General features: G+C 41.3%; 1 protein-coding gene across 1 annotated transcript in view; it reads left to right on the top strand.

Moving 5' to 3' along the window:
- The window catches only part of PLXNC1 (plexin C1), a 72,271-nt gene that overhangs the window by 43,766 nt on the left and 13,494 nt on the right, over positions 1 to 15,011 (top strand). The window contains exons 18-23 of the mRNA XM_037387869.1: positions 1,056 to 1,097; positions 1,592 to 1,716; positions 2,322 to 2,520; positions 3,905 to 4,051; positions 11,543 to 11,720; positions 12,951 to 13,054. Of these exons, the coding sequence (XP_037243766.1) occupies positions 1,056 to 1,097; positions 1,592 to 1,716; positions 2,322 to 2,520; positions 3,905 to 4,051; positions 11,543 to 11,720; positions 12,951 to 13,054 (795 nt within the window). The remainder of the gene's footprint in view (positions 1 to 1,055; positions 1,098 to 1,591; positions 1,717 to 2,321; positions 2,521 to 3,904; positions 4,052 to 11,542; positions 11,721 to 12,950; positions 13,055 to 15,011) is intronic.

Genomic DNA, 15,011 nt, shown 5'->3' with positions numbered 1-15,011 from the left:
TAAAGCAAGCTTATAAGAAAGACAGAGACAGACTTTTTACCAGGGCCTGTAGTGACAGAACAAGGGGCAATGGTTTTAAACTGAAAGAGGATAGATTTAGATTGGACATAAGGAAGACATTCTTTACGATGAAGGTGGTGAGACACTGGAACATGTTGCCCAGAGAAGCTGTGGATGTCCCATCCCTGGAAGTGTTCAAGGTCAGGTTGGATGGAACTTTGAGCAACCTGATCTAGTGGGAGGTGTCCTGTCCATGGCAAGGGGGCTGGAACTAGATGATCTTTGAAGGTCCCTTCCAACCTAAACAATTCTGTGATTCTATGATTCTGTAAGGAAACTAGGGGCTGCCAGCATCACAGATAGAGCAGATGACTGTTAGGAGTGTGAATTTGTTGCTCAAGGGTGCTGCTTTGGGAACATGCAGCTGTGTTGGGACCTTACAGGCTGTTAGAATCAGACAAGAGGCACTGACAAGGTATTGGAGAACTGGGGGCTTCCCTTTGTTGTGAGAGCTTTTGCTAGGACTGGATGTGTGGTGGCACCTGTGCCTCTCTGGAGACTGACAGCATGGACCTCCTGGAGAGCTCATTAGTGAACATTCATGAAGTGCCTTGAAATGAATGGAGGCAGATGAACTTGAGTGTCACTCTGTTACAGAAACCCTGTATACCGAAGGCTATCATTGCTGTCCTAGAAGGATGCAGCCTACAGCACCCCTCACACGCCAGCACATTTGCAGATGAGGGTGATGAACAGCTTTTCCTGCGGACCGATAGTTGACTGCTGTGCTAGTGCAGCTCAGCAGCACAGAGTAACACACAGAGCAGCACTGAAGTCAGTACCAGCTCATCTTTGAGAGTTCACTTTTCAGTGAACCTTGGCAGCACCTTATTGTGTAGAGTTTTTTATATTGTAGCTGTGCTAGAAAACAGCATTTGCATTGTTTTATTTCGAGTCGTATGCCATCAGGAACGTGCTTGGCATGTTTAACATACATGTGTTAGAAATTATTGGTATGCTTAAGAATGATAAATATCACCTGTCTTATATTTTAGTCAGGAGGCTTTGCATCCATCTTCAGTGAAGACATGCCACAGGTAAGTTGATGTAGTGTGATATGCCTTATTTAACAAACAGTTTTTCAAGAGTAATTGTATCCCTTATCTCAGTGTTGTTCTAGAACACATTGGATTGCATTTTCAGTGTGTTCCCTTTCCCCCATGAGGAAGGTTACGTGGATTTATGTATAAAAAGAATTTGGTATGTAAGATGCTGTTACCCAATGTATATTATGATTTATTTAAATGAAATAAACAGAATCTAGTGATGGAAAATGACAGGCAAACTTAGCTATTGGCATTACTTTGTGTATATGACAGAAAATGTGTGCTCTGCCTGTGTGTACTCTGTGTTGCACAGAAATGCAACTGTATCTTTGGTAAAATCCTGAGACCCGTGAAGTAAATGCAAAATTCCCGCTGATTTGAATGAAGCCAGGTTCTTATCCCATATGTTGCTTACCATTTTTCTGAGCATTAAGAATCCATCATAGCCAAACTACAGTTTGCTTATTTTTGTTTAACTATTCCAGAGCAGAGACCAAACAAGCAAGGACGAAAGCTTCAACATGTTGCATGCTTTAATTTGTAACAAGAACTTTCTTGTTACTCTCATTCACACCCTTGAAAAGCAGAAAAATTTCTCTGTGAAAGACAGGTATAGTATGATTATGCTTATCATCTTCAAGACAAAGAATTAGCAGGAAAAAACAACATGGATTGTAGCACACAAATGTAATTTCTGTTTCTTGCAAAACACGCTTGCATTACCCCAGAGCATTTTTCTATCTTCTCCATCTGCACACAATGAGGAAGAAAAAACATTGCCATTAAAAAAAGCCATTAAAGAGAAATCAGAATGTTTGCACATGTAAACAAAGAGGCAGAGAAGCAGGAAAACTCACTTCAAAACTGTAAACACTTCCTGCAGTTAGATCAACAGTTCTACAGTTTAGAAGTGTTCTGTCACTGAAGCAGGTGTTGTTCTGCAGAATTAAATCTAGAGACACAAATTCTGTGTTTAAAAATAATCACAAGAGCAGATGGACTTCAATATTTTATATTTTTGTACAGATCAGTGGACAATTTCTGTACCTGTGGAGGGAGAACTTAAGATATGAACTGCACTAAAGTGTATTTCATTTGTTAAAGATGACTGGGAAGAGAAATTCCAAATACTATAGCATTCTTCCCTCCTGCCCCCTTCTTCTTCCTTTTTTTTTCTTCCTTTTATTTTTGTTTGTTTGTTTGTTTGTTTAACAGGTGCTTGTTTGCATCCTTCTTGACTATTGCACTACAAACTAAGCTAGTTTATTTAACCCATATTTTGGAAGTGTTGACAAAGGACTTGATGGAGCAATCAAGCAATGTACAGCCTAAGCTCCTGCTCAGGCGAACAGAATCTGTGGTAGAAAAACTGCTGACAAACTGGATGTCTGTCTGCCTTTCTGGATTTCTTCGGGTACGTGTACATCTTGTTACTATGTAAGATATGCAAAGAACTGTTTTAACTGATTTCTTCCATAGGAATTGTTAGAGGGATCAGTTTAAAGCATTCAATTTAACATTATTAATGTGTTCTCTTCTAGTTTAGATGACTTAGCTAGCTGTCATCAATGGGAGGTAGGAAAAGAGCACGTATGTAAGCGATGATCACGTCCTTTATTTGGCTGAGATTTGGGTAGTTTTGCAGTTCAAGCATATTCTTTTCTCATGTTAGACATTTCATCTCCGGGAGATGTATTCTGGTCATACTAAAAGACTGACATGCTTGTTTAAGTACAGCTGTACCTTTCTGTGCAAGCTGTTGGAAAGCTACCACGTAATGGAAATGTAAGGAATACCATCTTTTGGAAAACTAAACTTCTTTCCACACTTTTTAACCTCCAAACAGCCTGCAGATTTTAAGAACTAAATGACTTCAAGTGGAAACAAAATAAGCATTTTCTTTCATTTTGCTGTTTATTTTATTCCACTTCATAGCACCTCGTTCTTGGTTTCAGTGCTTGGTTATGCTTCCTGTTTCTCTTACCAGTGTGGTGGTATTGTACTGTTGGTATCACTCATATCAGTTCTTGCATTAATATAGCAGCAGAATTGTTTGAGGCTTAGCAGCTCACACCAGTTTCCTGAAACCCCAGGAGAAAGCCAAGGAACTGTCAGAGATCTGTTCTCGGTACACCAGTCATCTTTACAGAGCTGTGCTAGTGAGATGCCTTAGCCAGGCTGCAGGAATGGTGTCATGTGGAAACAAAGATCCATCCTTCCTTTCTCAGGTACTTCCCTGAAGCCTGCAGTTCAGGCAGGAGAGGGAAGCCCCAGGTTCATTCCCTCTTTTGCTGATACACCAGTCTACATCCCACGACCTTGCTCCCAAGGCTTTTTTTCAGGGACAGCAAGGGGAGACACCAAGTCAAAAGGAAACCAGTTGTTAGCTTGTTTTCTCACAAGACTGAAAAAGGTTGAAATAGCTGAAGTATGTGTGTGAACACATGCACATCTCGCCCCCCACCCACTCTCTGGTGGAACTAGGAAGCATCTGCCAGGTGGAGTAGGAGCAGCTTGTCTGTAGCGTGCTTGTGCACAGCAAGGGGCTGTGAGCTGTCTTGCCACACACTCCAGCTGTCCCTTGCTATTTGCATGAGACTTTCACATGAAAAGCAAAGGATGGGGCTTAAACAAATAACTAGATAAATCGGCTCAGAGGGATTTTCTTTTCTAATTGCAAGATAGCAAGTCAGTTAAAAGGAAATAATTTGTTACACTTGATATTTTTCTCTCATTATTCATGCCCATTTAATTATTGCAAAAATAAACATGTTCCTTGCATTTGTTTCATGTCCTAGGAGACGATTGGTGAACCTTTCTATTTGCTAGTGACAACCCTCAATCAGAGGATAAACAAAGGCCCTGTTGACGCGATAACTTGCAAAGCCCTGTACACGCTTAATGAAGACTGGCTGCTGTGGCAAGTGTCTGAGTTCAAAACAGTGGTATGTTTGCCAGTTTGTGTTCCCTCCAAACATGGACAACTACCGCATTTTGTCTTTTTCTAGGAAGCTAAATTAAGGTTCTTGGATGCTAAGGTGATGGTTAAGTACCCCGAAAATACAATTGTTATTGCTGACAAAATTTCAAAACGCAACAGAGTTTAACTAGCTAGCGTTTCACCAATACACATTTCAGAAATAGCACTCACTTGTGGCTTCACAGCATGCCTTAATCGCCAAAGGTTAGGCTTAATGAAGTCTCAGGGTATTAAAATTCCTTCTTATTTTAAAGTGTACTACAAAAATATAAACATATGCTTAGAATTTAAGCTAAATTACACTTTTCCAATGAATGAAAGAATGGAATGCTGAGGTTTTATTTTTCTATTGTGTTTACTTGTGGCTAATCTTCAGGCAGCAATCCTTTGCTGTGTGTTTCCATGTTACTAGCTCTAAATTAGCAAGGTTAATGTGGTGGATTTTAATTAGTTGCATGGTTAAAAACAAGGTGTCTGGGAAGCCTAGCTAAATTTCTGAACTTCAGCATAGATTTCTTGCCTTCTCAAAGCAATTACAAAGCGCTTTCTCTTTTCCAGTTACACCCAGAATTCTTTTAAAGCTGGAGTTCTTTTACTGATTGTCATTCTGACACTGAGGGGAGGAGGGCAGCAAGGATTATTGTACTTTGGAGCATGTAAAAATTGTGGCTTTTTGAGTAGAAGGTCTGAAAAAGGGTTTCAGAATAACCTGAGCACTTTTTTTCCAGAATTTCCAGATTTTGAGCCTGAGAACTTAAAAATCTATGTTTCCAGTCATTTCCATAGCTTCCTTGCTTCTTAACTCCTGGCTTCCTGTTAGAGTTACCAGACATACTTAGGAGTATGAGAAGTGTGACTGAATAGCGAGCTTCAGAGCTTGGGAGCAGAAACTGCCATGGCAGGGACACTGCAAGTGCTGGTGGCTTTGGAGGAGAATTCAGTACTTTTCAGAGTCCATATTCTGAGCCTCAGGTAGGGCTGGAGCTTCTAGGTCTGTCCATCTTCCATTTCTGCAGCAAGAACCTGGAGGTCCTAAGATGCCATATACTGGAGCAGACTATGTGACCTTGAAAATTTTGGCTGGTCAGTAACCCATTGGACTTAGCTCACTGGGTCACATAGGAAGCTCACTGAAATGACAACCTTTCTGTGAAACATTTCTGAATTGTTATTTTCTGCCAAAAGCTCTTGGACTGACAAATTTATAGGCAGATCTTCTTATAGCTGTTTACAAAGCTGTTGTTGGAAGCTTCATTTGAAGGTACTTCAAGCTAAGTTACCACAACGTGCATTTGGAAAGGAAGTTTGTGACTAAAAATTAAATGCATAATATTGTATCTTTGGTTTCCTTGTTTGTGCGCTGCGTTCTGGCATGCATTTGGGATCCAGGGTAAGTTTAAATATATCGCTATATATAGCCATAGCATACAAAACCCAGTAGTTATGCAGAGCAACAATTTTCAAGCAAGCTCAATATGCTTGTTCCTAGTAGACTGCGCAGGAACATCTGGTCCTGTGGAATTGATTGACTTTTCTTATTTATAGCACAAATTCAAACTGAGAGCACCTTGGGGGGGATAGCTGATGCTGAACCACTGTACACTGCCTTAAATACTTTCCCTAGTGCTACTTCTATGCATACAGTTGCTGATAAGGTCTTGTGGGCAGCCTGCAGTGGAGAGAGGGGAAGCGGTCTGAAGGACTCGGTATCAGTGGGGAAGGCTGGCTGCAGATGGATGAGGAAGTGAGAGAGCAGAGAGCCTTTCTTGAACATTGTTTGCTGCCTTTGTGCTTTGTATTCCTGCTTTTTAGTAGGAGAGAATGATACTGTTCCAGGGTTAGTTAGTAAGTCAGCTTTCCCCACTAAGGTCCAGTAGGGTATTGGACTTGGCTGAAAGTGGCTGAATGTTGCCTTTAAAACTGTCAGAAAAGGGGAGGGGATCCTGCAGTAAAATTATAGAGATGAAGCCCAAGGACTCTGGTTCTGGCTGGACAGGGAAACAGTTTTGTTCGGTGTTCTGTCTAAGATTTATGCTAGAAACTAGAACTCAGCTGTGAAAGAGATTTAGGTGGAACAGTGAAGCTTTCTGGGCTGGGGAAGCAGGCCAGCTGTGCACGTTTTCTCTTCAAGAATAGCATTTAACAGGATGCTGAAGTGGAAGGAGTCAGCTTTTCTTCTCTCACTAACACCACTCACGTGCACTGCAATGAAATGCAGGACCTTTGAGCGTACCAACAGGAAACCAAGTATTTTCTCCTTTCTTTGGAAGAAAATTTCTCCCTAAAGGATTGCAGGTTTTGGTTTTTAGATGGAATTAATTCTGAGCTGAATTTTCAAATGCATTTGCACATTTGCTCACTGCAGTTACATTCTGAGTCTTGCAGTATTTTGTTGGTATTTTATTTTGGCCCTTTCCACAGCCCTACAATAGCAGTACATTAAAACCTACCTGTCCAGAGCAAAGTATAAAAACACAGCCAAAAGGAGAGTGACAGAAAGATACTGAAGCACATCTGCAGGCACACAGTGTCCAGGTTTTTAAGCTGTGTAGCCACTTGAAGATGCAGAGATGCATCTGGTAAGGAGTTTAACGCTCAAAATAGTGGCAGGGCGCAAAGAAGGGTGTAGGCATTCTGCATGCAAATATCTCCTTTCAGGATCGGGAGTCGGTTCTAAGCCAATAAAAGCAGAATACAGACAGGCTCAAAAAAATCAAGGGGGGTTCCACCGGTTCTCTCCTAAACACACCACTATGCAGGTAAACTCTTGGAGCAGGACAATGAAGATGCACCGAGCAGAGAGCAAGAAGGAAGGACAAGACAGATTTTCTAAAATTCAGGCCATTTGTAACAGGTCAAAAAGAGAACTAAGAAATATGTTGGTTTTGAATTGTGTTAGAGCTGGCCCTTGGCTGGGCCCCATGCCTTTTTTAAAAAGGCTACAGACCTTGGACCCAGCCAGCCCCCTACTGTTAGCCCTCTCTGCTGGAAAGGGTCAGATATTGAACGGAGATGAGCTGCTGAAGTAAATACTCAAGCAGAGGAATTGAAGGAAAGATGCTTCTAAAAGCACTGGTCCAGTATGAGCTGAGGAGCTGTGTGGTTTCACACTGTGCTTATATTTGGGTATTGAGAAATAAAACTGCCTTGAAAGAGACTTGGATGTGTTGTGGAGCCTTTTCACAGGCTGGGGAAGCAAGTCTGCTTTCTCACAGGCAGACAAGCAGCTGCACCCCTCAGTGAATAATTTGCTCAATGACTGATGAAGCAGTGCAGCGCACAGCTGAGTGTTAGCGTTTCACTGAAGTGTTTCATTTTAAATAGAAAAGCTACACAATGTCAGCCTAGCATGGGAGAAGTTCTTGGTGGAATCTCTCCTGTGGAAAACCAGGGGACTTCTTCCTGTGGTAGACTTGGTGCTCCAGCATTCTTTTGAATAGTCACTGCTTATTTTAAAAGAGAGGATTTGGGCTGTTGAATTCTTTGCTGAAATGAGTTTGCATTTTGAGATGGGAAGAAATTATCTAATGCACCTGTTCAGCCAACTGCTTTTTATTGACAGTGAAGCAAAGCCAAGTGGTGGAAGGTTGTTCAAAGTGTCCAACTGCTTTATGAGTTAAAGAAGGGTGTTAAAAGAAGTGGGAGGGCTGCAAGGGAGTAGAGCAGCGAAAGGGAACCCGATTTCCTAATAATACCCATGCTTGTGGTATTATTAGGCACACTTTGTGAGAGATAAGGAAGCTATAAGAGCATGTGACATACGGGGATTTTTGTCAGCAAAAGAAGACGCAACAGCCCTCTCTAGGAAGCAAGCAGGGCAGATGTTGGCTGCAGGAGAGTCTTCTGAATTAGGTACAGATTGAGTACCGTTGTAGCATCGAGAGTAGAACCCTTGCTTTGCATAGTGCCCATCTAGCCTAAATTTAACTCCTGTAACATTTTTGGTGCCAATTTGTTAGCTGTTCTATAACCTCTTCATGGGTAACTGTTCTGGCTGCTACAGAAGGATCATACAATCACTATGTTTTTTCCTGTTTGTTGTATTTCATAGTCTGGGTGACAGGAGTGTAGGTCTAAGGCAGTTTTGTTGCGCTGTGCATCATGGTGCTGTCTCCTTTACATAAATTCTCTTAAGTTCTAGCAGTCAAAAGTTTTTCTTGTTTTTTCAGTCAGTGTGTTAAATGGAAATACACTTTGTTCAGATGCATAGCTGAATAGAGAACAGAGTAATGAGTAAGAACCCTTGAATATCCCAGATGATTTTTCTTTACTTCTAAGAAAATACGGCATTATCACATTTACTTGTTAAACCACATGACATTTATCTGCTATGGTTATTCATAGCTTTACTAAGTAATTCATTGTTGGAAATTCATTTTCAAGAAAACTGCAAAACTGAAGAATCATCTATAAACATTGTCTTCAAATGTCATTATTTCTGTCACTGCATGAGTGCAAAAAAAATGTTTTTAAAATTTGTTCCTTTCTTTTAGCTAGGTACCAAACTAGTTCCTATACAAGTAGTTGCAGGTGCTTGCCTTGTTCTCCTTCAGTAGCCTTTAACAATTCTTGCAACCTTTGTTAAGCCTTTGCTGAAGAGCACTGTGACTTTGTGTTGCTAATCACTAGTATCTAGTGCACAAAGTCTCAACTCTAGACATTACTAGGCTGAACCATGTCCTGTAATTTTCTCCTGAATCTTTCCCTAAGTTAACTTGTATTTCTGTTTACTTTGTAAAGTGAGAAAGCTTAGAAAAGGGGCCTGATAATGTTTCTTTGTGCCTTCCATGTATTCTCCTGTGATTTCTCTTAAATGTTTTCTGACCTTCAGAGCTGATCATAAAAGGGCTTTCATAATTTTACAGTCCTTTCTGATCCTTTTTCCAGTTCTACGCTTTGTGTCTAAATGCAGTGATTGTGACTGTCAGATTCTGATTAATGGTTTCTAAAGCCAGGGATCGTGCTGTCAGACAGGTTGAATCTGATTTATGAGGACTTCAGCTGCAGAGGGAAGACTTAATAATAATTGGCTTTCCTAGCTCCCCATCAATTGCTTCATCACTTAAGATTAACTTCTGCAGGAAATCATATCAGCAAAACTGTCTGGCTCTCTTGGTTTAGATTTTTATGCATTTCAATATTTCTTCCCATCTGACCACCTTTGAGTCGTAAAGTGTTGTTATTATCCTCACTTTGTGGATACTGTCAATTAAGGAGTCCATAAATTACTTGTATTCCACCTACATAAAGAACTGCTGCTCTCTTTTTACAGTCCTGTCATCCTGCAATGAGTTGAGCGCGCAGGGATGGGAGAGCTCTCACATGCTAATAACTGAAGAGTCTGCACATTTATGTGTGATCCGTGTGAGACCATGTGCTGAAAAGGGAATGCAGCAGAGAAAAAGACAGTTTCTCCTGATGGTCTGAAAGGAAGAGAAAATAAAGGAATCAGGAATGTGCATATTGCAGTGTAGGAATAATGTTAGGAGGAAAGGATCAACTAAGGGAAGGGATGCTTCCAAGGATGTAAAGACAAATCAACATTAGTTAAAGTGTGACTAGCTACTCCAGAAAGATCAGTCTGGAGACTACAAGAGACAAAGTCTGATTAAAATGAGTTTTCCAAAGTCAAAATACAGTTAGTCCCTGTCCATATTTTTATCCTACAAGACCACGACCTCAGGGCAGTCAAAGTCAAGGACAGGACTGCTGTCTGTTCAGTGGGTCTGTGGGCCTAACCAAGCATGACTCCCTCATTCCTGTGCCAATATATTTTTTACTAATTTTCTGCATGAAATCCCAACCTGAGGCATGGCGTTCAGTCTGCTTCTCCTTCTGTAGGCACCATTCCCACATATCCTCCTCTTCTGTTCTGTCTGTCCTTTCCATGGACTCATTTTCCTCACAATTAAACATCTTGGTGTCCTGATTAAGTTATTCTCAGTTACTTCAGTTATATTGTAGCCTTTGTTAAATCCTGATCTTCATAGTCTTGCAACCCTGTTTTTAATAATCCTTTTGCTTCTGTAGAAACAGTGAAGTTAAATTATGTCTCATTGAACTACTTTTTTTCACCACCAGTGTGTCGTAATTCCCATTCTTGCTGGGTAATAAAGCAGAAAACAGCATTCTACAACTATTAAATACATTTGTTATTAAATAGTAGTTATTAAATAATAGCTACCCATTTTTCTAAGAAGAGGGAAAAGTTGTCCTTGCAGCGACCTGGACGGAAGTTCTTTCCTTCACGTGACAGCAGGGGGAAAAAATTTTTAGTTGCTTCCTCTCTTCACAGTCACTCCTTCACTGAGTCTCACCTGCGGTCCTCTCATTTCAATCAAAAGATATGTATTATATCAGAGATGTCCAACAGCCAGAACAGTTTGAGTATGTAGATTTTCCTGCACCACTTACAGTAAAGTGCCAGCACCTGAAACACTTGTTTTAATTCTGCCCCAAGACATCCCCAGCAGAACATCTGTATCTGTGTAGCTGAACAGTGATTTCTCTGCATGGAGCAGGCTGTGGCACTGGAAGCGATTGCTGTTATCTCTCAGCACTAGCAATTCTGTGCTCATCCCTTTTCCCCTGCCTTTTGGCAGTTGATCTGCCTGACCTGACCAGAAATATGACTTGACTGAAATTCTCTGGAGATGGTCACCCAGTCTCATTGGCACCTCCCTCTAGCCCATACTCACCTTGTGCGCAGCCTAGCAGCTGAGTTGTGCCCCAGCTAAGAGGGAGCTAAAGGGCAGGGGTGTTGTGACTGGACAGGCTGTATGGGTGTTTGACCTGGATTAATAACGGATAGAATAAATCACGCTTTTCTGTGCAGATCTGGACCACTTTGGATTCTGTCTGCTGCAACATGCTTTTGCTTTCCACTGCTCCTGCAGCAGCCCTGTCTCTGCTGCCTCTGGAGACACAGCTGTATGCAGACAGGCGCTGACGTCTCCAGGGGAGGTGTATTTTTTTGTATGGTATAAGGCATTCGGCATGATCTGCTGGTGTAAATAGGCATTTTAACACTACTTCCTATCCACTCAAAATCGGCCATGCTTACCATGACGACTTACTTAGCAACCTTATCAGATCTCTAGTCGCTTACAGTTTTGCTTTTAAGGCATTCATTTTAAATAAATGATGCGCTTTTTTTTTAGAACATGCATTGTAATTTTTCCTAGTGTCCTGTCTTTTTTTAGTAATTCGCTATATAGGTTTGCACAAAAAGAGAGTACAAAATACACTTTTGGAAATATATAGCTATATATCTTTGATTCTTCAGACACAAGGATTTCTGAATGCTTCATTGTGTAATTCCTTCAAATAATCTTTATTTGAAATTGCTTTAATAATAAATATGCTGAAAATCTCTCAGGTTTGCTGTCAGGAATTTGTAAATTTCCCATGCCAGGTATTCCCTGTAAGTCAGAATAACATGTGTTTCTTTCCCCAGACAGTGAACGTTATCTTTGAAAAAATCCCAGAAAATGAGAGTGGAGATGCCTGTCAAACTATCCAAGTTAATGTTCTGGACTGCGACACCATAGGCCAAGCCAAGGAGAAGAGCCTTCAGGCTTTCCTTAATAAGAATGGCTTTCTCTATGGTCTTCAGCTGGATGAAATTGGTCTTGGTAAGAGAGTGTCACTCTATTATAGTTTATTGGAATTCACTGGTTTTCTTGTTAGGAATTCCTACCTTTGGCTTTGCTTTTTTTTTTGCTTTTTTTTCCAGTGATTAGGCAGAACATTATCTTTCTAGAAGAAAGATACGTTCTAGAAGAAAGAACATAAGGGATTTTAGGGAAATACTAGAGCATTTATGCTACCAGTTAGAGCACTGGAACTGTATCTATAGTGCTTCTGCCAGGACTTCAGCATGCAGTTAACAAACACATATTTATTGAATGTACATAATTTATTTGTTTCTTTTCTGGGTTAAGGTGGCCCATCCACCTAAGTACAGCCAGTTGATAAATTTTGTCAGTGGGTAAGATGAGGTGTCATGATTACCAAGTACTTTAGTCCCTATCTACTACCCCTTCTACCACCGCCCTTCCTTCCAACAGGCCTACATTTCACTTGATCAGGAGAACTCACAAATATAGTTTATTTACAGCCAGATTAGGTTTATAGAATAGTTTGCATGTGAATCACAAAGATACCTATAATATCTACACATGTAAATAAGGCCATTCCAGCAGATGAGTCGAGCCACCTTTCCTTCTCAGGTCTTCAGGGGCCCAGGGTCAGATAAAAGCCACCATGTAGTTGCCACCATACCACTTCCCGTGTGATCCAGTAAGAAATCTAACAAACTTTATTTGTATTTGTATTTGTCACCTCCCAGATTTGCCCCCTAAGATGCTGGTATTTCCTCACCTTCTCAGACGCTATGTCAGCAAGTGGTGATAATTTACTTTTATATCTGATGTTTATATCTACTACCAGTGCCTGACCACCCTTCACAAATACTGTGTCAGTCTCGTGCAGCTCGTTTTGGTGATCTCTTAGAAGTGGCTTGTGGAACCTTTCTTCTAGTCTCAATGTGGCCGTAACACCCGGGCACGCTCGTGCAACAGAATAGCTAGATTAGGTGAAAGCACCTCCAAGAACTCCAACACAAAGTGAAGCACCAGTAGCCTGCAGTAGTGGAAGCCACCCAAACTGTCACCTCAGAAAAAGAATCTGTAGCGTGGGGAGTGCAAAATGACTCTCATATGACCTAGCACAAGGACAGAGAGAAACAGCTCAGTTGGGAGCCACTGGTCTAGAAATAATTAGGTGTTGTTTTTCTTTACAAACATCTGTACAGTAAGAATGCTGTTGGGATGTAATTGTTTTCTGTTGCTGTCATATCGCAGAACTTGTGTCTGAAGAGCAGCAAAGAGAACTGTTAGATATTGATGGTTCCTCAGAGGTGATGGAGGATGGGATAAGGAAGCTAAATACCATTGGTCATTATGAGGTAAGTACAGGAGCCATACTAATGAATCCAGAAGTCTATAGAAGACTATACTGTCCTCATAGAAGTATCTTGATTGACCAAAACCTTGAAGAAAGCACTGAGCATTATCAACAGAAGGGAAGGAATGTGTGACACACAACTTGCCAATGAGTCATATGTTTTCTGTTACTTTTCAGAGGTTTGCTTGTTGCAGGGTTGCTTGGTTTAAGCATACCAGGTAAACTGTTGTTTCTGTTGAGCATTTCAGTTAGAACAGCATCTGATTTCCAGCTATGAATGTTGCCTTGAGTCTTTTCTAGTCTCTGCTGCTGAGGTTTTGTTGCACCATGAGCAATTGTTTATATCTCTTCCCACCTCATATTTTGATTTTCTGAACAGGCAGTAGTGATATTTGTGAAAGCTCATTGCGAGTCAGAATAGAAAGGACTGATGAGTTTGCTCTCGCTCTTCTCTTCAGACCTCCTGTGTCAGCCTCCTTCCCTTTTTCTCTCTGTTTCTGCTTCCATCAACTGTCACCACTCGTACCGTAAGTTTTCCCCTCCACTTCCAATTGCAGCTATAAACCAGTCACTTTTAATGTTGCAGTAATTTGTTCATTGTTGCAAAACACACAAGGCTGCAACTGGTCGAAGAGCCCTTCCGGGGGTAGCACGTTGCAAAAGCATAGCAAGTCACATTGCCTGTCTAAGGAGTTTCCACTGACAGTAGTCAAAGTAGAAGGTGAGAGGCTGGGGTACAACGTGCAACAGATGGTTGGCCTCGGGTGATAAGGTAGCTCACGTTTTGATGCTTACAGATGGATTTGGGAAATGAGGTTAGTATGCTGAGTGCTTTCAGTGAGCTTTCTTCATGCCTTGTTGTTGAATTTGAAAATCTGGCTCTTAACATCATGATCTATTTTTATTTATTTAGAAGTTTTGCTGATGAGTGTAGTCTGTGCCATGCAATGCAGTATGGTGCTGCGAAACCTGAGCCAGCCCTGAACACATTGTTGTCTGCATAAGCAAATACAGTGCGATCCACAGAGAGAAACGAGGACTCCTAGCAGGACTGTTAGTAGCTTGGGCAGAACAAAAAGCTGCTCAGATCTGGCCCAAGCTCATTTGGAGTCACTTTACAGATTTCTGTAGGTGTTTGTTGCGCTCCTTACCTCTTGGGGAGGCAGCAGTGAACCCCGATGCCCTGTGTCTCAAATACAGCTTTTCCTGTGCCTTTTTTGAATCATCTGTAGATTAATGTGGGACTCCCCCCTCTCCACTTGTAAAGATTTGTACATATTAGGACATTGCGGTGTTACACTCGGAGTCTGTGCAGCAAAGGTCAATGGAGATTCGAGTCCGATTAGGTATTTGAACTTCTCTCTAACGTCGTAGTACCCACTCTCTTTACTGCAGGCAGCTATTCCAATTCCCTGATTTTACCTGGTAGCTTTTGGCACTTCCTGAGCTCATGGCATGCCATGGCTCCTGGGTGCCGTACCTCATGGCAAACGAGTCTGCTCCAGTTGGTCACTGTCATTCCTGGGTATCATTGTCCCAGCCCTTATTTTCGTCTGAGGTTTCTGCAGGCAGATGCAAGTTAGATTGGAGGCTCAATTGTTTTTGCAAAGCTGTAACTACACCAATTATAGCTTAGCAGCTGCCTTATGGAAATTGTGCTGGTTGTCTCAGATATTTTAGTTTGCTTTTTCTGACACAAAAATGGACCTTTTAGGCAGAAGCTTAGTGGCATTTTAGGTTGTGGCTTAGTGGCAAGTATCAGCCATTAGCATATCTAGTTTATTTTCTTGTATGCATATTAATGCAAAAAGGAGTGTAAAGGTGTCTAGTTAGCAAGAAAAAGGAACATTGCATACACAGTGTGAGGGTAGTAGCATTGCCTGAGGAATTCCAACTTACATTTCAACAGTGCCTAGTTTCGTGACAAGCCTGATTTTTTCTTTCTGTTTGCCAGCCTT

The sequence above is a fragment of the Falco rusticolus genome, chromosome 5 (genome assembly GCF_015220075.1).
Source record: "Falco rusticolus isolate bFalRus1 chromosome 5, bFalRus1.pri, whole genome shotgun sequence".
NCBI classification, from domain to species: Eukaryota; Metazoa; Chordata; class Aves; order Falconiformes; family Falconidae; genus Falco; species Falco rusticolus.
This window is presented reverse-complemented; position numbering and strand designations above follow the sequence as displayed.